The sequence below is a fragment of the Anser brachyrhynchus genome, assembly GCF_964034855.1.
Source record: "Anser brachyrhynchus genome assembly, chromosome: 7".
NCBI lineage: Eukaryota > Metazoa > Chordata > Aves > Anseriformes > Anatidae > Anser > Anser brachyrhynchus.
Genome location: NC_137701.1, coordinates 9,092,803 through 9,114,955, shown reverse-complemented (window position 1 = coordinate 9,114,955; position 22,153 = coordinate 9,092,803). Strand labels below are relative to the sequence as shown.

Here is a 22,153-nt window from a genome sequence, read left to right as displayed (position 1 = left end):
TTTTTTTAAGGTATGCATTGCCGAACGATTTTGATATAATGAGATATTGAGCAGCAGCAGAAGACTTCTCCACTAACAGTGGCAGTGTTAGCTGCAAGGCTAAATGCAACATTGGTATTCCTGCCTAATGGGAAACCTCTTCTCTCTCAACATATATGGTAATCCTGATTTGGGACGACAAATTAAAATATGCAGAAATTTGGCAAAATGAAATGCCCATACAGAAGCATATTGACAATGACAAAACAAATTGCGTTGTGAGGTGTGATGGTACCAGCTGCATCACGATGTTGTCTGAGTAGCAAGTTCAGCATAAAAATTAGCAAAGCTCTGGATCACAAATGCCATGAGGCAACTCGTTGGTCAGTTAGGGGTGAACTGAGCTGAAGCAGGGTAGTCCAATCCAGCTCGACAGAAGTATTTCAGTCTGAGTTCAACCAAAACATTCATTTTCCCTTTGGAGTTTACAAAATTACTGCAAAAGAAAAAAAAATGTAGAAAATAAATGTTATCAGGTAAATAAAAGGATAAAAGGGAGAGAAAGAGACACAGCTGAGAAGCTAGATTTTTAGTGGAGTTTTTTTGGCTCAGAGCTTGAAATCCATCTCCCCTGCCTTTTCCTTCCTTAAGGAAATGGGGAACTGTCATTTCTGGGCTAAATACGCATGACGTGGTTGCTGCAATTTCAGGGTATGAGGTTCCTATCACTTTAGCACTATTTTACATAATCTGTAACAAAGTGGGAAGAGGTTTTATACTTGTTGTTCGCAGAAAAATTTGGGATGGAATCAAAACTGAGCAGAAAGAATTACAAAACTGGAAGGTGAAATCATAGTTCATCCCCCTGCAAAATGCTGAGAGACCACACAGTGCCAGGCTCAAGCCCTTTTCTCCCCCCTATGCAGAAAGTCAATGCACATAATGAAGGAATATGAAACTTGTGGCACAAAGGGCAATGGATTTTTCAGTTCTGTATAAATCTGTCTGCTTTCATGATGTTGTGACTCAAAAGTGCCCAGAGCTTGGGGTTTTGTTCATCTAAAATCGCAAGCAAATCCTTTGGGCTGTGAATTCCTTTGTCATAAATCTGGATGAAGTTCTCCAAGACAGCTATTCTGAAGATAACAAGTGGTTTTCTGAAGGGGACAACTTCTTGAGACATCTGTGGGCACAAGAGAGCTGGACACAAACACAAAGGCATTCTGAGAAAAGCAGTCAAAAAGGGAATTTATAAGGTATGTGGAAGGAAATGAGTTGGTATGAGAAACAGTGTCCAGAGCAATTATAATTCAGCTTTGTGGTGTCAAAAGTTCACAATATTGGGCAAAGGCAACTCTAGATCTAGACAACACATAGAAATACGTCTGCACTGGAAATGAAACAGTAGAAGCTTGAAAACAAATTCTTAGAACATACAAAAAATATGCAATAAAATTAATTGGTAAGGTGAGAGAACAGTTAAAAGGAAAATGTTTGTCTTCTATAGAAGAGAGATCTATCTAAATGTCAGTATCTATGTGCGTGTCTCTTCCATTCCAAAGATACAAAGTCTATTGATGAAATAAAATCTGTGGTCACATATCATCATAGAGAGAAGCATAGAAGGGCAGTAACAGTCCAGATTTCCAGTTGTAATGGAGATTATAAAAAGGGAGACTCTAGGCTCTCTCTTTGAGCAATACATGTCTTTATAAGTTATTTTTAATGAGCCCTTTCTAAAACACCAGGCATTCAATCACGGCAATCAGTGCAGCAGGCGAGAGAACCACAAATGCCATATTACAGCCAATTAGTCATCTCCTGGCTTTCATAAGCTGTAGGGCGCAATATCAAGAAACGGTGCGTGGAGCACCTCAGTTCCCTGTCTCTTATATACCTGCTGCATTCCCACACCCTACTAGTCTTTTACGTAGACGGTCCAGTGCCAAAATCCCAATTTAGTCTTCTGAGAGCTAAGAGGCACGATTGCCCTCGCCAACTTGTGTGTCCCTCACTTGGTGCCAGCTGGGTGGTCAGCACCTCCATCCGATGGTGCCTCTGTCTCTTTGCACTGGGCAGGCTGGGCTCCTGTCCCCCCCATTTGGTTGTTTCGGGGAGGTCACATGCAACTGGATCTAAGCTGGTTTGTGTTGGTCCTGTCTTCGACATTACACTGGTAGTACTGGTTTCTGGTTACAGCTAGGACATCTGCATGCCCCAAATTCTGAATTTTGCCCATATGAAATGGTAGCTGAGCACCTGGGGCTGCAAGTTCTTGTGTGTTAAAATGGAGTTGACTGAGACACCAAGGCAGCTATTCTGAAGACAGCATGTTGTTTTCTGGAGACAACAGCCTTTTAAAAACATCTCTGTATGCACGGGGGTTGATATCAGCTTCTGAAAACTGCGAAGTGCTCGCCATGGTTATTAAAACTGTCTAGAAAAAAGTGTGGAAAAAAGTGGCAGAAGAATAAAATCTCCTTTAAATAATTTGATTAAGCAGTAAGAAGTTGCACAGTAGTGAATTTGTTGCTATGCTTTATCCTACTTAATGTTTTAAAGCACCGAGTTGCCGTGTAATTGTGGAGTAATGCGCTGGAGAAAGTGTTCTACACGAGGGATGGGATTGAGGTTTTCTACAATCTGAAAATAACGAGCTTCTTTCTGTTTTATCTTGGAGGAGGAATGTGCAGGGTAGAAGATTATTTTACCTAAATGCATAAATTTGTCATTTAATTTGCTTTGCTTTTAGGTAGCTTGTCAAAGATGGGTCTGGGGGCCAGATGTGGGTGCTATCAGTAAGGGGACCACAACCACCCCACCAGTCTCTCTAAAGAAGCAGCTGCTGGTGGGGCCAGCTCTGTTTATTCTCCATCCTTCACAGCCCAGCACAGCCTCTGGGGCAGCATTTTTCGCAGTGTTTTCTCAATGTTTTTTTGGCAGTGCCATGGGGCCTGGTGGTGCATTTAATTCCTTCTGCTGGTGACTGCAGGGGTCAAGGGCTGTTTGGCACCTTCAGGTCACCTGCCTTCTTCTTCAGTGCATTACAAGTTTTAGAAATTTTTGTAGTGCAGTGCATCAGGGTCCACAGGTACCAACAAAATGGCTTTTGAATATTATTCGCGCTGGGCATCGTGGCAGGTGCAAGCACATCTCCTCCTGCCTCGCTCACATGCGCGTGCAAGTACACGGGGTGTGCAGCTCTTGTTGCCAAAAGCGAGCAAGAAGCTTGAGTTCAACTCTAAATTATAGGTTATTTGGCGTGGGACTGGGGAGTTCACTCTGAAAATAAGACACCGGGGAACATGTAGTCTTAGGCCCATAAGAAGTACTTGACATGAGTTTGCACGATAGGGTCTCTCTTCAGGAGAATCCTGACGTGCTTAATAGCGATGCTTGCTTCATCCGTGACTTACAGTGCATATACCGAAGTGAAGGGCAGGGAGAGAGAAAGATGCTTGGAGCAGGGGGAAAATTACCTTCATTTTATAGCGCGTGTATGATTTTCTCAATAGGCAAATGATTATAGTTTAAGAGTGGGTAATTAAAATGCAGTGTCTTAGCAGTTCCTGGGCAACGCATCTACTGAAAACCTCTCCATTTCTTTCAGAGAGAGGTTGGGAAACTTGCCTGATGAGCACTGGATAGAAACACAGATAATATTTGTGGATGATGCAGGAGTGATCAGAATACCAAAGAGTGCTCACAAAAGGCGCTCGGATGAGGGGAAGAGATTTGCTTCCTCTGTGGACATCTGGATAAAGAAACTTCGCTGTTTTACCTCTCCTGCCCTAAGGGCATGGCTTCTGAGAGGCAGAAAATGACAGCTGGAGGAAAATTACATCTGCTAATTACTACAAAAATGAATTAATTGCTATTAATTGTTCTATCACAAAATCAATTAGCATTATGCGGCGAATCACTTTAATTAAAGGAGTCGATAAAATCAGATAAACTGTAGATACAGCAAAATGATGGCAAAACTCCAAAATTAACCTCTGATAAGAACTGAAGCCCCAAATGGTTCAGCACCAAGACTGAATTGGCTGTTATTTATATTAAAAAATTACAGCCCGCAGTGAAAGCATGAAAGCAGAAGCTTCTTTGCTAAAGAGAAGAAAGCTTTATATATATATATATATTTTTTTTGTATCTGTTTACATGTTTCAGAGATAATTTTCACCTTAATTTAAAAAAATCACTTTTTCAGTTTTTCGGTTATTTTGCTTTTAAAGGGATGCCATAAAGGGACCTGATCTTGCCTATTTCATCATCCCTTTAAACAGAAACATGCTGTCTTTATATTCTACACTGCTAAAGAGACTTACAGGCGGTTCATGCACTTTTGGTCCTAATCTTGGAGCAATCAGGTTTCTAAAGGCAGAAAGAAAATGGAGAACAAACAGTTTAACAAAAGTTTAACAAAAATGCATTCAGTAGAAATCTGCTTGAACGGATTACGTGAAGCCACGGGGCTTGATCTTGCGGGGGAACATCTCCGTGTGGCTCTCTTGGCATCCGTGGCGTTTCTCTGTCACCCGCCATCTGACAGACGCAGCCATCCCCTGAAAGAAGCTTTTTGCGAATTTAGGGATGCCAATCTTTTGAATTGGATAATGGTGAGAACAAAAAATGTAGAACATCAGAGGCATAATTAATCCGGTGCCTTTGCTTTTGAGTCATTATGTGTGGTATGTGGGTGGGTGGAAGTTTGCATTAGAAAGGAAGATGTTGTACTGCTGTCTAGAAAAGGACGCGGATGTCTGTTGTGTGTCAGCAACATGCAGGTGTTGGGGATGCTGGTATTTTTTTTATCTAATGATCTGCTCGAGGTTAATGATGGCAGCGATGAGAAATGGATACAGACCTTGCAGCGTGCGGATTGTTGTTGCAGGGAGATGGGACCGTGCTGTAATGCCTGCGCCTTGAAAGAACATTTCTGTTCTGACAATAGAGGCTGCAAAAGAAAAGTTATCTGGGCGGCATTTTTCTTACTCCTGAGCAGAATTTAATGTTTGGAACTTCACTGACTAATGCACAAAGCAGTTTGAGTAATGAACAACTACTCTTTGTAAAGCAGGAAAACAAGAGGCATTGATGGAAAAGCTAATTTATTTACTCTTTTATGGAGAGGGCATGCTTTGCCCGAGTTCAGAACTGCCTGTGCAGCTCTTGATGAGCATTCCTGCGAGTAAAATGGCTAATGAAAGCACTGACGCTCTCCCCGTGTCTCTTTTTTGAGAGTTGAAAGTGCAGCTTCATTGTACAGCTGTCAGGGAAGGAGTCACAAGAGGAGAGAAGGTTGTTCAGCGAGCCCTTGTCAGCGTTGCCATATGGTAAAAGCTTGCATGCTTCAAGTCTCCGGCGCTAGAAATAACTTGCTTTAACAGCGCTGACTGTGGACGTGGCTGGAAGGCGTTTGGTGGTCACCAGCTCCGTCCTGGCCACCCCATCCCTCCCAGCAAGAGGTGCCAGACCGGCCTCTTAGGCTCTGCCTCTCCTAAAGCCCTCTGCTCGCCTCTGCAGCAGGAGCCAGGAGATCTACTTACGGGCAAAAGAGAATCTGCTAATTTTTAATCTAGTTGACAAATTGAGTAATCATTAAAATTTGCCATACCCAGTGTCTCATGAGCAGTTCTGGCACCATGACACGTTTGTGGGTCCCCACCTGAAGTCTCAGTCCTCATGTGCAATCTAGGAGCAATATGAGTCATAATTCCTGATTTTAGGTCCCTGTAAAATTTAGTTATTTATAACCAGTTTAACGTCCATGTGTGGAATTACCAGGTGAACTGTGTACTCTGGATGGCAAAATTCCAGCCCATCTTCCTCTTTAGTAGCAGTGCCTGGGTACAGCAGGCTGGGAGCCTGAGCACGGTGATGCTTTGTAGAACTAGCATTGTAAAAGCAGAGTATAAATCTGGGATTTTTGCTGAAGCTTCAGTGAGGATCTTGGGCTGCCCTCCTTGTGCCACAAGAGTATGCATTGAGGTTTTCAGCTGCTACTTTTGTACAAAGCCATTCAGTGGAAGATGCAAAGGGGCCTTTAGCTAAGGGAAGGGAAACGCTGTTTGGAAGGTGGGAGAAGAGAAGGCAAAGACCTGAGGCTGGGGCAATTTGAGTTCTCTCCCACCATGCCCTAATGACTGAAGCTTGAATCTTCACCCAATCCCCTTCATCCGCCTTCCTACTGTATTGCAGCTACGACTGCTTGTTGCTTATAAAGCTTAAGGAGTTCTGTATGGTAACAAGGATGTCACAGTTACTCTATGTTGAAAGGTAGCAGTTTCATAGAAAGACAGAGGGGTCTTTGAGCAAAAATCTTAAGATGACAGCACTTGCAATGCAGGCTGTCCTTTCCCTGAGTCCAGTGGGCGATTTGCCTGAAGAGACTTCAGGCTCTGGTTCTGTAGAAATTAATCTACCCCTGTACAAACTCCTACAGCCACGTACAGAAAATGAATGCCAGCTGAACTGTATTCACATACGCATGCAAGTATGCTGAAGTGACACTAATGCCTACAGTGTAAACTATGTTAATCCCACAGACATTTTTGATGGAAATGTATCACACTAACCCTTCATGAATTTCTGCAGAGCTCTGCAGGGTGCTGCCCACACTGGAAAGCCACACTGATGTTTACTGGGGGGAAACTGTCTGGACTCCTACACCCTGTGCAGCGAGAGACAGCTGACAGTACTGCAGGGATTGAAGACAAAAGTGTCTGAACGTCTCTGTAATTTTAATAACAGTATTTCTACTGACCTAGTTAAAGATAAAATTGCAATGTGAGCTAACAGGCATCAATTTAGGATGATGGGCCTTCAAAACAATAGCAAAACCATTTTATTTTTCCAGTGCCTTTCTAATTTCATAGCTGTTATAAAAAGAACAAGGCAAGTCTCACCCACCCACGTCCCTGTCCTTTTCCACCGCCAGCTGCAAGAGCCCACACCAACCCGTGGCCACTGTCCCAAAGCCTTCCTCCCGGCTGGGATGTCGCGTGTAGATACCAGCAGCAGGAGCAAGCAGATAAATGTGTGCCTTATTCCTTGCCTACATCCCGAGACCAGCTGCCAGCTTGCTCGTACACGGGGTCATTTGGGCTCACCCTTGGGTAACACCCGAGTCTGCCACTTTGTTCCACCCCCACGCTGAGAGCAGGGGGCACCAAATTTTTCTCATTGCTTCCCCGGTTTGTTTTCATGCCACCTACCCAGAGGTGGGAAACCGCTCTGCATTTCAGTACCCTGAGCTCACCACTTTCTACATACAAAAGCCTTTTGAAAGAAAGATGCGTTTAGAGCTTTCTCATTTTGTTTTACACTTCACATCATGCTCTTATCGATGTCTTGTTCCATCATGTCACGGAGCGTAATGCAAGAGGACAAGTGCAGTAAGGTGTTCACTGTGTAGGTGGAAAATCTGAAGAGATGGAGTTCTCTGAAACATATGGTTGGGCTTTAATCAGAGATTTTTATATATTTTTTGAAATGCTTCACTTTTTTTCAAAGGTCAGTCTATCTGCAGGAAAGTGACATTTCTGTGACAGATGCAGTCCCATAGAAGGCAAGTACAGCAAAAACAAAATGCAGCACAAACCAGATCAGCCCCACTTGTGCTCTTGAGTGAGTAAGCCCAGCCTTGAGAGCCTCCAAGTCAGATCCTCTGTACAGGTGGGCCGTGCAGAAGTCACGATCCTGTTTGCTATGTGTTGAAGCATCCCTTATCCAAGGGTTTAGGCTGTTATACCAAGTTCTCATGTTAAGAGAAGAAACAGGCAAACAGAGACTCAATGTTTTGACTATTTGGCAAAGGTGGGGCCATGAAGTACCACTGCAGCTTCCTGGCTTTCTGGCCTTGCTAGACAGTCTCTCCAAAACGTGTGTCTAACCCGGGCTCTTCCTGAAGGAAGACTGTCCTCATCTTTGATCGATTTTTGAGGAGCTTTGTGCAGAGGGTGACTCATGGCCAAAACATGAGCACATCTATTTACTGCTGAGGCCTGTGTGTACTTCCCAGAAGGGTGTTTGCTGTTTCCATTAACTTGGCAGGACTTGCTTTTATCCGTGGAAGTGTTTGTTCAAAAGATGGAAGGTTCCTGGGAGTAAGCAGTCAGGGTACATAACGTTTTTTCCTTATTAGAGCTTCAAGCGCTGGGAATTTGAGGGTCCTTATCATCCCTTTCTGCATTACATCAGATTAGAATAGAGACAGACAACCTGGGAGGTTTGCAGATGCGGTGCACCACCACAGGGGTGCTAGCAAAATGGAGGCCAGAGGTTGTCCCCAGAGCAGGACATTTCCTATTTCTTCATTGCTCTTGAAAATAATGTAGGGTGTAAGCATGGGGACAAAGTCAAGGCTGCAAGGAGTCAAAGTGATGTTGAAGGGCTTGCTAACCGTTTTACGGGGGCTTCTGTTTAGAGCTGCTCTGCAAAATTGTCCCCGATGACCTCTTGCTGCCTGGGAAGTGGTGTTCTTAGGGAAACCTGGAGGGTCTGTCATGCCAGGGGCCAAAAGCTGTCTCCTGCCATGCGTTTGAGAGCAGTCTGGGAGCAGCAGTGGGAGCCACAAGCCTCTGCCCTGCGGTGGCCCAGGCAGCCAGCCTCAGGACCGGCGCTGGTAAAATGCTTCCTCGTGAAGGGGAAAGAGGCTAGAGAGATATTTTCTAAGAATAAAAATTCCTTCATGGTTTTTTGAAAACTGCTTTATGTTTTGCGAAAACGATCACTTAGCATCTGGCAGGCTGGGCTTCTGCCATGTGTGGCAGAGGATACAGTTTGTGTAGTTGCAAGCAATCTACTCAAAAAGCTTTTGTGTAGTCCTGGAGCCCAGGAACTTGTTAATTTTGAGCAGTCATTTTCCACATTTAGCCCATTAGAGACTCTATTTTTGGTGACCTAGTTTGAGCTCTTTAAAAAATAATCAAGCAGCATTTTTCAGATCTGATTTGTAAAGGGACTCTGGATTGGTTTTGCAACTTGAAATGAAAGTTAGTGGGGGGGGATAGAAACTGGTTTTTATCTGCCTGCTCCTTCAGAGCTAACATTTACAATTGATTTTAGAAGGCCTCTAGGAAGGTTAATCTGACAAAGACTATGGCTTGGCTTCACCACTTCAGGGGTTATTGTTCGACGTGCTGCTGGGAAAATAATAAAGTAGTTAGTTTTAAATAATACTTTCCCTGTGATAACCTCCAGGAGTGCTCCCAAGTATTACTGGGCACGATCCAAGCGTTGTTAAAGCCTGTGGATTCCCTTGCTCTGCAGCGAGTACGGCAGGATTTGGATTAGAGAGCGTGCAATTTGGGGCACAAGCCAAAACAGCTTGCCTTGGGTTACGGCAGAGCTGGGTTAGAGCTCAGGCCCAGAGATCCCATTTCAATACTCCAGCTAGGCTGAGGGAATTAGTATCACGCAGGAGAAGGACCAGCCTCTGGCTGCTTGCGAGTGCAGGGAGGGCCCTGACGGTCGCAGCCCTTCAGTTTTGCTACGAGAGGAGGCTTACAGGCAGGAGATGCCCAGGCTGGCGAGCCAGCTTGTTCAGAAGAGTGGTTGTGAGCAATTCCAGCAAAATTAAAGAGAAGAAAAATATCCAAAAGTAAAAAATCTCTTTAAACTTTATTCATATGAATTGTTTTCACATTTTATGGCAATGAAAAATTACGTTCTTAAATGTAATGACCTGGAAAGGCGTTGTAGTGGGAACCTACTATTTTCTCTTATTTGACCTTTATTTTCTCTGGACACCCCTTCTCACACTGTGGCTAGCAAGCTGCCTTTGGGGGAACACCCCAGCTTCAGACTCCCCCCAAGACCAGGGAGAGCAGCCTCACAAAGCTGATGGCCATTTATTTATTTGCAAGGAGAAGCCCAGAGCAGGCCTCCGGATCCCTCAGAAGCATCTCTGTGATAAGTGTAAGGATCTGCAAATGTAGGGATTAAACTTGCCACTTCCGTAGGACAGGAGAAGACCGCCACCCCTGCAGCAGTGGGAGTGTCCCTGACATGAAAAGGCTCAGAGGTTTTTGAGGTAACTGTAGGAAAAATATGCAGCCACAGCATGGCATGGCTATGTGCACCTCCAGCTCATCCTGTTTGGAAGCTTCTTCAATGGGGAGAGGAAGGAGCAGAGCCAAACCATGCAAAATTACAGCAAAGGTTTGGAGCCACTGCAAGATGTCTGCTAGGACCAAGTCCTGCTATTAGGGAGGTCAAAACCAGTCCTTGTCCCCCGTGGTCCTCACATGAGGTTGCTTGGTCTGGAGCTGACCCGCAGCACCCAACTCTGCCTCGAACTGAAGTTTCTTGCTACTGGATGTTGTTCCAGGAAGCTCCGTGCCTCTCTTTTATCACCGTAAATATTCTTCCAGGGGCTGGAATTTGGCAAAGAAGATCATATAATTCAATTGGAATCAGATTGTTTGTAATTGAAAATGTTTGCCCTATTAGAAAATGAGGATCCTATATTTAATTTATATTTGATTTTAAAAAATAGCAGGAAATTAGTAATTTACCAGATTCTATTGCCATTTTTGTGTTTCTGTAGCTCAAAAGTATCTTGATCCAACAAATGAGATATGGCAAATGTTCTAAATACTGTTTAATTTATTTTTTTTACTGAAAAAATATGTAAATGCCTGAGAAATTATACTTTGAAAAGTGGCTACTGCAAATTAACAGCATTTCACATGGATCTTACTTTGCATTTTTAATACACATAATGCGTGTCCTAAATTACATGATTTGCATTATAAACCAGAACAGCTCCTGTGTCGCTGTTGCGGTCCAACAGTTGAATAACAAGGCTTTTCTTTCTAAACTGTATAAATACATATTTACCCAAATGATGCAATTTAGGGCTCTTTTATTTACATTTTTCTGGTCAGTCAATCACACTAACATTTTTTATAGTCAACACGTTTTGAAGGCATCCAAGTAAATCTGGCATTTGAGGAATGTAAGGGCCAGACATAGGCTGGAAGTAACCACTCAGTTGTTGCACTGACACCTTGGCTCCAGCATTGCATTATGGTGTTGGGCCATTTTCAGCCTCAGTGCCTTTACCTTTCCCCGCTGCACCTTAAGCATTAGGCTGAGGGTTGGGGACACCCTGGCTCCTGGGCCTGTTCCTGATCCAGAGGTTATTTTGTGGATGGGCTTTTATGCATTTGATGATACAAGAGTGTGTCTTGCCACCATGTCATCACTACTCCAGCGTGTACTATAGGCAGGTGCTTGTTGCTTTCCAAGTATTTCTCCTCCAGGCCCTGCCTGGTTTCTGCAACCTTCTGCTGTCCGAAGTGCCTGGAGAGCTGGATGACCTCCATCACGTAATTGCATCACCATTGACATTGTCAGTTGCTTAAAGCCTCAAGTCAGGTCATCCGCATCTATTTGCAGTAGTTTTCCAGGACTGGTCATCCTCATTGTCCAAGGAGATTCAGTTTATGGGTTTAATATTCCTGCATTGTTAGCATGGTACCACTGCTGCTTGAATTTCATTCCAAGCTGGAGGTCAAGACCATAAACGACCTTGAGTCAGCTCACTCCAGTACGTGTTGGCTTCTGGCCATATGAAGAGGGAGAAAAGTAAATGGGTAGAGACATTTGTTGTGCCTCTAGTTCTGCTTCCCTTACCCAGCCCCTTTACAGCCTGATTTCTTAAGGGGTTACAAGTATGTGTTATTCAGTCTCCGTCCCTTTTAACTTTTGTTGTCTGGTTTCAAGCACATTTGTCAGACAGGCAGAGTTTCTGGTGATACTATGTTCTGACAAGGACTGTGAAAATGACCACCTGGGCAGAGAAGTCAGTGCCACTCTGCTTTGCTCTTTGTAGAGGGTCCCTGTTACTCTGTACCTGCCCAGCAAGTAAGTCACCAGTGCCTTCAGTAATTTCACGTTTCTGGCTCTTAAGACAGCACGTCCTCTTGGTGACAGCCACGTGGCACCAGACTGTGGGGTGGTCCGGTGCAGACCAGAAGTCAGTGCAGTTCTTCTGTGCTGCTGCCAGGAGCTGCCGTGCTGCAACTCGGCAGAGTCAAGTGTGGCAGCAAGGAAGCTGTCGGCTGTGGCGGTGAGCAGGGGATGGCCAGCGTGGCTGCCAACCTCAAGGGATGTTCAGAATTTACACCACAGAGGATCAAAACAGGTTTTCCAGCACTTTTCCCCTGCTGATAGACTGCATTATGCAAAACAAGAGGATTCTCATCTTGATCTCTGTAAGCATCAGTTTGTTTTTTTGAGAAAGATGCTGTGCACTGTTTCTAATCAACATTTTCACTGCATCCTTTTTACTGTGCTGAGCTCCATGCAGCATTGCAGACTGGAGGGATCATGATCCCCGTCTCCTTTTGCTACTTCGATATTGCATTGGCATCACCTCCTTTTTCCCTTGCACACCACTCCCTGAAACGTGTTTCCCGCCTTGCAGTAGTTACAGACATCTCGTAAAAGGCTACATACTGCATTTCGTGGATATGCTAATGGTTGTGTCCTTCTGGAGTGTGTAATTAAATCCTTAGCTACCGAAGTGGAACCACATCATGGAGTTATCCCTAGTTACATCGGTATTTCCAGACTGGTAGGAACTGTTCACAGTTTCCAATACTTTCTCCCCAGCCTGCAGCCGTGACGTGATGAGCAGAAGCTTATTTGCTGAGTGATGTGCAGAGAAAGTACAAAGGAGCAGAGTTGTCTCAGTAGCATCACGTGTGCCATTCAAAAATCATCTCGGAGATGAGGAGAAGGTGGGAATAGCAGCAGCAGGATACGTAGAAATTGGGAGTTGAAGATGCATTACATAAACAGCTCTTTTGCCAGCTGAAATGCCAGCAGGGTGATGATAAAGTGCACAATGTTTATTGATATCTGAGTGACTATTTGTTGCCAAAAAATGTATTTTAGAAGTTAGCATAAACTCAGTTATCTGATTCTAGCAGGTTTAGTATTTATTGGGAAATCTATGGCTTTTTTTATAGCTATTGTTCACCTTAGGGAGAGAATAAAAAAGGAAGAAAGCCATTTTATTTTAATAGCTGTGACTTCCTAATCTAAGCACTCCGACTAGCAGCTTGGTTGCAGACTGGAAAGAAATGGTGGGTATTACCATTTATCCTTTGTTACGGAGCTCTATCACCTCTATCTCCACCAGCAGAGCCAGGCAATAACTTACTGCAATGGACACTGAGGGATATCAGCTCCTAAGCTGCTCAGATTCAGATACTTTGTCGTCGTGAGTTTTCAGGAAAGTAAATAAGTTGATTAAGGGGGAAGATTTGTCACGTCAGCCTTTTTGCCCACCTAGAAGGCAATGTTCTTCCCCTCCTTCCTTATCCTACCCCTGCCTTCCTTGCAGTGGGTTTCCTTGCATACATAAGTAGCTTTGATAAGGAGATGCATTCTCAGCTGTGCCTCAGAACTAACAAGTGTTATATATATGGAAATGTAAATGATGCTGATTAGCCAGGTGTCATGGTTTGAGGAGAAAAGTTCAATCAGAGCAGGGAGAATTTTGGCAGCCCCATGCACGATCAGCTCTTCAACAGCTAGCAGAGAGATTCCTACTAATGCTCAGAAAAGCAGGACCAGGAAAGGCAGTCAATAATTGTAAAAGATGAAGACACATAGCCAGTGAGTGTAGCATCTTTCTGGTGTCTGTGTTCATGCTTCCTAAACCTCATCTGGCAGTTTCTGGGTTCTGTACTTTGTCTCCATAAATTTCTAAGCATGCTGAACAGGGGAACTGTTGGGAGCCAAGGAGCAGGCAGCAATTCAGCACCCTCATCGTCCTTCACTATCTCCTGATTTTGTGTGATTAGTGTGTTTAGAGAGGTGAATGTTTCACAGTGATTTCTAGAGCTGATCATATAGGCTCTGAACATGCCTTCAGGCAGAGTTGTGACCCTGATAATTTGCTTACACCTTGACCTGTAGCAAAACTTGATGCTCATGGCCTGGAGCCTGGTTGATTATGACCCACAACAATGCACTGTGCTAGGCTGTGATTAATAGTTAATTTTCAGGGAGTAAAGCAGTAGTTCTGCTGCTGCACAGGCCAAGTTGGATTCTGGCAATGTGCGACTTGGGATGCTCCAAGCCTAAAGCCAGGGCTGCCATCCAGACTCATTCCAGGCTTCCACCAAAAGTTGCTTCCCAACAAAGCAGGTGTGTTCAGACAGGAAAGGGACTACAGGTAGGCTAAGGTCAGCTCTGTTAGATACAAAATGCAAATGAATCTTGGTATTAAAGAAGGAAGGCTCTGACATTTTTTTTGCTTCATCCTTTTTCTTGTTGCCTATTGGCAATACAAGGAAGGGCTAACCCTAAACCTCTGCACCATGGCAGTCTTCTGAGACATTTGCCTCCAAAACAGGAGTCAGCTGGAGTTCGGCGTTAAAGCATAGCTTCAAAGAAAGGTATCACAACTTTTTACCCAAAGATGCTGCTACTCCGACTAAATCATTTTCCCTTCGACATGCTGTTAGCTTGGAAAGGCTGATGGAGTTTGACATGCTGACATCACCCAGGGAGGGCATCCTGAGGCAGAAAAGAAGACATTTCCATCTGCGTTACAACAGCAGCAGCTGCATGTGGTTATGTACCTTGCAGAGCAGGGACGGCCCCAAGACTTGTGTGGTTTGGAGCACGTTTTTAAAGGCACAGCTGAACCCAAGCCCAGTGTTCAACTGAGAAAGCATTTAAGCACATCCTTTGCCTTGAAAAGACTTTCCAGTCCATGCCAATGCTTCATGCCTCCATCCCACAGTACTGGAGATTCAGGTCCACTCTTTTCCTATTGAAAACCTCAGCCGAAGTAATGTGGCTGTAGCTGGTCTTAACACATTTTTTCATCCTCCTACCCAATTTGAGAATGAGATGCAGCTGAGGAAGACAAATGTCATTGTGGAGCGGCTGGCTACAGCCTTGGTAAGTGCAGCAAAGGGTTGGGGATAGGCAAGGGAGTTCCTGATTTTACACGGCAGTTCAGGAGCTCTCTGGATCAGCCCTGAGCCTGGTTGCTTCTCTGAAAGAAAAACATTTCCTTCTAATGGCATGCCATGTAACTGCTAATACTGAAACACAAATGCAGTGTTGTAGGTACAGTTGAAATTAATCCTGGCGTAATTTTGCTAGAAGGAGAATGCCTGCTGTGCGGAGCAGTGAAAGCAAGTGGAACTCTTTTTCCAGCTACCCATCCGGTAGCGCTCCCCTTTGCAGGCACACCAGTGTAGACACGAGTAATCCCATTGTCCGCTTGAACCAGTCCTGGTCCTGCAGGTATCCTGCAGTGCCAAACAGTGGTGGTTTGCTGGCAGAGATGGCAGTGGTGAAATATTTCCAGTTCCATGAAAGGACATAGCATGAAGCTAATTAATTAAAGCTATTGGGAGTTCCTTTGAAGCAGCTTGTGATTAAACATAAGGATTTATTGTGGAACAATTAGGTAAATTTGGCCTCAGGTATCTCCCCCCACTTCTTGGTCCCTAGGGGAGGAATGATAAAATTCTGGCTTAGAGCTATGCTTTATTAGAGTTCTGTCTGTTTTAATTGATTCAGCTTTAGTTATATATCTCATCGAGAACAGTTAAAGTAAAGGACAAGTGTTAATTTGTAGGCATCCTGTGAATTAACTTTGTCTCCTGCATGGAAAAGGAAAATGCAGATTGCCGTGCTGGAAACAGCAGAATGTGAAATGATGCAAGAATGAGCTGGAGGTTTAGCCTCCAGTGTCTTCCAGATCTTCGTATCTCATCTGTATCTTCAGTCTAATATTTGCAATGAGAGTGGCAAAGGCTGCTATAGTGAAGCTTCTCAGCAGATGTTATCCCTTAGATTACAGTGCTGTGTCGAGAGCCAGGGGGTCAGTTTTTTGTTCCCTGAAATTTGCTGTGAATCTGGTCTTTTGGGTTACTGGAGTCACGGATTACCATTTGTACCACTTTGATAATATTTTTAAATGCTGGTGAGACAGGCTGATCTTACTCTTTGGGCTCCACATGAGCCCAACATGAAGGGCTAGAAAGACAAGATGGGAAAGCCAATGAATTTCCACTGGAAATTGCAGAATTGCTAGCATTTGTAGTACGGGGTGTGCAGGCATCATGGTAGGCTCTGTTTTAATGAATAATTTGACATAAATGCTTATATGGAACTGCCACTTTCCAGCTCATTTTACTGAGCTTTAAGCATTGACTTGCAAAGATCACGACTCTTTTTCTGTAACTACTGATAATTCGTGTTTCACTCCTGACTTTGCAACTTATTTTCAGCTAAGAATTTAATTATGTAGTGTAAGGACGTCATATGACACAGATCTTTCCCTTTTACAGCCTAAATGGACAAGAGAGAGGGAAAAAAAGAGGCAATTTTAAGCAGTGGATACGTCGTGAATTCTTTTTCATAGATGGGGAATAGAGAATCAGGGAGATGAGCTACTTGGCTGATTGAATGGAATAGAGAGCCTCTCAAAGAAGAGACTAGAAGGGCTAAGCTGGGCTCGTTTAGTTAGCAAAACAAGACCCCAAATTGTGTATTAATTGCTGCGTGTACTTGGGAGCAGTTCAAACTAAAGGAAAGTGCTGGCACACAAGCAAATGTCAAGTAAATTAAAAAACCTTTGGTATTGGGAAGGTGTGGGCAGGTGACAGTGCCTTTCTTTCTCAAGCTCTGGTTCAACAATAGCCAAAGCCAAGAGCTCTTGCAATGACATTCACACTGGCAAATGTAATTAAGGGCTGCAAGGGTTGCATCCTGAACAGAATTTATCTCTTGGTTTGTAATGCTTTAATTTAGTATCAAATATTCATGGACTGCCAGGGTCAAATGGGGATAGAAAAGTATTATAACAAATATGGGGAAAGTGGGATGTCAAAGTATTCAGCTGAAAGGTCAACCATCCATGGAAACCTGTTAGGAGAAATACTGTGAATACATTGCTGCATCTGTGAGTTACAGAGCTAAACACGAGCCACTTCTGCCCCCAGCATGTAGGACTTTGAAAGTATCAAGTGCAATGTGCACAAGCGCTCACACTCAGATACACGCAGTGTTTCAGATGAGCAGACAACCAAACATGCCAGTGTTCGGCTGGTTGTAAAGTTACATATATAAACTTTCCCAAATGTTAGAGCTTGTGAAGTTCATTCTGCAGTCTGCACTGCACCAGTCATATCTCATGGTTATAAGGGAAAGAAGAGTCTGTTTTGAAGACCTCCTGGAAATATCTATGCAAGGTTGTTATATGATCAAATTTTTTTGTGGGGGGAGAAGACCTGGCCAATTAAGGGCACGATCTGAAGCCTATGAAATGATTTTTATTGACTTCCAAGAGTCAGGACTTACACCGTTCAACTTAATGCTCTCCAAATATATGTAGTCAATACATAGATTTATTGAATGAATTCAATTCAGTAAAATAGAATGGTTTTATTCATTCAGTGAGAAATTTTGGAGGCCTAAGAGGTATCTGTGGTGCATCTGGTAGGGAGTCTCAGTTTGGGAAGATTGGGCCAGGAAGCAAAGCACAGGGCGAACAGAGCCCTCAACTAGTGGGACCATACAAGAAGGCAACCGAAATTCAGAGAAGCTGTGAACAAAGAGCTATTAGAAATCAAAGCACTTCTTCTGTCAAGGGCCACATGAGAAAAGAGGGAGGATCAAAACTAGCTAAAAATAATGGGGTAAATGGAGGCTGTGGAGCAATATGGAGAGAGCAGTTGTCTGGCTGCATCTTCTGGAATCTTACAGTTATCTAGGAAACGGCATGTATGGACACGGGGCTGGCACCGAGTGTACTGAATATGTGCTCGCATTACATCTCCAGAAGTAAAACGTCCTGACCTACCATTTTCTGTTTTCCCAGTTGGCTTTCAAATGCACTGGTTGCTACAAGTTAGAAGAGAATTGGGTAAAAAGAAAAAAAAATCCTTTGGAGCCAGAAATGCCTGCAACTTCAACTTGATATTATACCTGCCTATTTAGCCTTAAAGTCAGGCAGGGTGCTGTGAGAATGAGAGCTGGGTTTGTTCAAGTGAGAAAAAGCTGTCATTTTTATCCAGGATTTTTCTTGTCTCGCAGCAGCGTGCAGTTCAGTGAGGAAACTACCAAAGGATTGCATTTTTAGACACCCAAAATATCTGAAGATAAGAAATCCTGCAGGAATAAAACCACACTTTTTAAAAAACATATATAAATATATATGTGTAAATACATATAAAAGCTATATATATACACATAGATGTATGTCCTGTAGAAGCTCTGAAATCTGTAAAAACTCAAGAGAAACAAAATTTAATTCTGCAAAATCCTAAGGCACTTTTTAGAGTTAAATTAATACTAATGTAATTAAAATGGTAATACTATTTGTTAAGAGTATTTAAATAATTCATTTTCCTATTGGTTATATGGAGTATGCTTAGGTTCAGCAATTATATGCTAACCGAAAGCAGTGTTGCCTTAATGATTTCATGATAATCTGACCTTTGATGGTCCTAGTTTACAGCAGCTGACACTTTCTATATATTTTGTAGACTGCAAAGTAATTAATAGGTATGAAACACCGTTTTTGGCATTCTGATGTAGTCTCTGTTGTGTATGCTTAAGCCTGGTCTTCGATGACCACTCAACCCCATGCTCTCCTTCTGGGGAGGATATGTCCCCGGTGTGCTCTGTGGGGTTAAGTAGTCTGAAGCAGTAGTGGCCAAATTCAGTCCACTCAGCCCAGACTTTGCTGTTTTTGTGGATTTTGGATACAGCCTGGCTCTCTCAGATGCTCTCAGCATCTCAGGGTCACGAATGGATGGAGGGTTTTTGGGGATCTGGCTGCAGGACCTCTCCTGCTGAAGGGCAGCTTCCAGCTGAGGGGTGCACGGGTGACTGCCCTCAATTTAGGGGGTAGGTAACTTTATTTATCACGAAGTACAATAATAGCTCTTGAAAAGCTGTCTTTGAGGGAAAGGTAATAAAGGTATTAATAAAAAACAGGTGAAGAGAGAAGGGCCTTTTTAGCTTGCTGCATTACTTTATCATTGTCAATCACCTGGGATCTCCTTTGAGATTATTCCTGCGCAGTTTAATAACATTGTTTCTGTGATGACTTTAATGTCTGAACCTTTCTTCCATCCTTAGCTATGACAATAACCACTCTGCTTTTTCTCCTTCAACAAGCTATTGTGTGTGGTTCAGTACAGTAAGGAGCATTATTAAATATAGATGTTTCCTCTAATTAAGCCGGTGGAAAGAAATTGCTGGTCCAATCATTTGCTGGTGATAAGTATTGAAAGAAATTATATCTTACATTGAGTATTATACTTTTCCCGCCAGGCTCCAAGAAAAAAAAAAAAAGAGAGAAACAAAAGAACAAAATGATACAAAAATAAAGCAGTAAGATTGCAAACTCAAGCACTCAAAAAATAGATAATGCCAGAATTATGGCTACCTGAATTTTCCTGGCTTGTTATGAACCATAAATTCTGTCCTTCTTTGCTCCTGATCACATGCAGTTCCTCTTCCCTCTCTGGTCGCTTGACCTGTTCCCCATAATAAAATTATAAAATTTTAAAATCCCAGTAATATGATGGTAAAATTACCATTTATTCTGGAATCCTAATGCTTATGATGTTTAGAATTTTTATATCAAGAGCAAACAATGTTTTCTGGTATTGTTCCTGAAGAGAGAGGAATAATTTTATGCAGAAATTTTCCAATGCCTTCCATCCCCATAAACTTACCTATAATTTAAATGAAAATGTAATTTGTGAACATTGAAGGAACCACAATTTCTTAATTGTTTCAATAACTGTATGTAGTAATAATGGTATATTTAAGGCATCTGTTTATTAAAAATTTTGGACATAGCAAAAATAAAAATTAAAAAAGATCCCCATCTTTTCTAAGGTTGAGCATCTTGCATTGTTCAGGAACCACACTGAAATTGCTGAGTGGGATAAGTTTGTAACATGCCCCCTTGAATAAAAGTAGTGAAATTAATGCAAATATCTTATCTTGATAGTTAGCTCAGTCACTGAAGATTAGATGTTGTTTTTCTGGTTGCTGTCACCCTTCATAATCTCAAAATCTGAAGTTTACATGTTCTTCCTGAAGAATACTTCAGAATTTAAATTCAGTTGCATTTACTACTTCCTTACCTCATAGAAATTAGGGATCTATCCTTGAAGGAGACTTTAACAATCCATTAAAGCCTGAATAACAGAGCTATTCTCCCACTTCTAAACAAAACAAAGCCACGTCTTTAAAAACAAGAAGACTCTTCACTTTTTATCTTAATGGAAATAAACCTAATCAAAAGCCAGCGATTAATGGATCTCTCCAGGGTTTCTATTCTTGAAGATTAGAGAGTCACAAAGGCTGAAATAGTTTCAATAGGAAGGTGTGATGCTGAGCTCAGATTGTGTTGTTTGTATGTGCTCAGCTAGAAACAGAGTTGCTAAAATCCAATTTTTGGATGAAGATTCTCTTCTTCGACAAAACGAGACAAACAGCAGCAACTCCAATATTCGGTAATTTATGTGTGCAAAAATGTCCTGCAGTGCCAATAAAGTTGGTTCCTCCCAGGAAATGCATTTAAAATACTCATTAAGGGGTGATTGTTGTACATAGGAAACACACTGAAAGCATGTTTTTAAGGAAGTATTTTCTTGGGAAAGAAAAGAAAAGCTCTCCAAGAAAAAGCTAACTGCTTTTTTGGGATTGGACAGCCAGTCGTTTGCTTCTTGAAAAAACCCCAAAGCTCAGACTGAGGATGTTTAGCTGAAATTTGACAAGATTGCCACATCTTCACTACGTGCAGTTGCTTCCTGTGTTCAGAAATAGAAACAGCCTTTTGCTTTGTGGAGTGGCCTGGCACCTTCACCTGCACTTTGAATAGGAATATGTGACAGTCCTGTTGTTCAGCTCAGGGATGTTTAATTCACTCTGCATCGGTCCAAGGAGTGGGAATCGTGCCAGCCAGTGGCTCCTGTTGCTTCCACAGTAGATGGTGGAGAAACTTTAATAAATGTATGTAATTTATCAGGCTAACTATAGCCTTTACAGTAATTCATACCAACTAACATGGCTGTATACAAGGAAAAAAAAATCACAATGTCTGATGCACAAAGCCTGTTGCTCGTCATCTATTAGACGAATAAATAAAACCACCTTCTACTGTTAAATGCACACAAAACATTTCTTGGATTTCTGCAGGCAGCTTCCATTAAGGAGCATGCAATTCTGCACACACTGTTACAGCCTGTAGTGTATTTGTTTTGTGTATTCTTCCATTTGACTTCTGATCAGTACCTTGACCTTTCATAACCATTGTGGGAAAAACGTCCTTTTTCACTTCTTTTTATTGTCTCTGTAAAATTTCATCCACTTGCTGGGAGAGACTTTGTGAGCATCAGTCCTCCTCTTCCTTCTCTGTCTTCCCTCTCTTTCCCTGGGAAGGAGGCTCGGGGATGCCAGTTGGATGGGCTCCCTGGTGTGCTTCAACCATTTCCTGACCTGGAGGACCAAATAGTCAAGCTTCTGACGTTTAGTTCAGCTTAGACGCAAGCAGAAATCTCATGGGGATTTATAGCCTCACAGTTAAGAGCAACGAGGAATCAAATACTTTTTTTTTCTCTTTTTGTAGATGACATCTTGTTATGCCAAAATAAATACATCAACCTGGTTCAGTGCACTGACATCATCTCCAGATGTCTGTAGCAGTGCAGACAGCAATTGGTGTAAATACAACCATGAAACCTTGTACAGTGAAAGTTACAACTGGGGTTAAGGCTCCTTGTGTTGCTAGGAAAACCCCTCTGCTCCGAGGACTGTGCCGTCCAACTGCAAAACAGGAATGTCAGTGCTGATAGGGGATGCATACTTCCCAGTGCAGTGCTCACTCTGCTAGCCCGCAGTGCCTCTCTAAAGCAGTTTCAGCCCATCCGCTCAGTAAGCCAGCCATCACTTTGTCTTTCCTGGTGGGTGTCCCAAGACCCTTGAATGTGCTCACAGCTTCTTATAGACTATAGCTGTCTAAGGCAAATTGATAAAAGGCAATGTGTTTTCCCATGGTTATTACTTTCCTAAAATCCTTCCAGACTGTTGGCATTATTTTGTTTATGAGGTAGTAGTTTGTGCACTTTTATGTTGCCTCGAAAGCAAGATTTACTTGATTGAAGCT

The 22,153-nt window shown here is 42.8% G+C and overlaps 1 protein-coding gene across 13 annotated transcripts in view; it reads left to right on the top strand.

Moving 5' to 3' along the window:
* ERBB4 (erb-b2 receptor tyrosine kinase 4) overlaps positions 1–22,153 on the top strand; it is a 580,719-nt gene that overhangs the window by 263,255 nt on the left and 295,311 nt on the right. Inside the window, exon 1 of one of the 13 annotated variants that reach the window (XM_080600546.1) lies at positions 13,417–14,910. The exons of the other annotated variants lie outside the window; for them this stretch is intronic. Coding sequence (XP_080456672.1) covers positions 14,860–14,910 — 51 coding nt within the window. The 5' untranslated portion in view covers positions 13,417–14,859. Of the gene's footprint in view, positions 1–13,416; positions 14,911–22,153 lie in introns of those variants that run through there. 13 annotated transcript variants of the gene reach the window in all.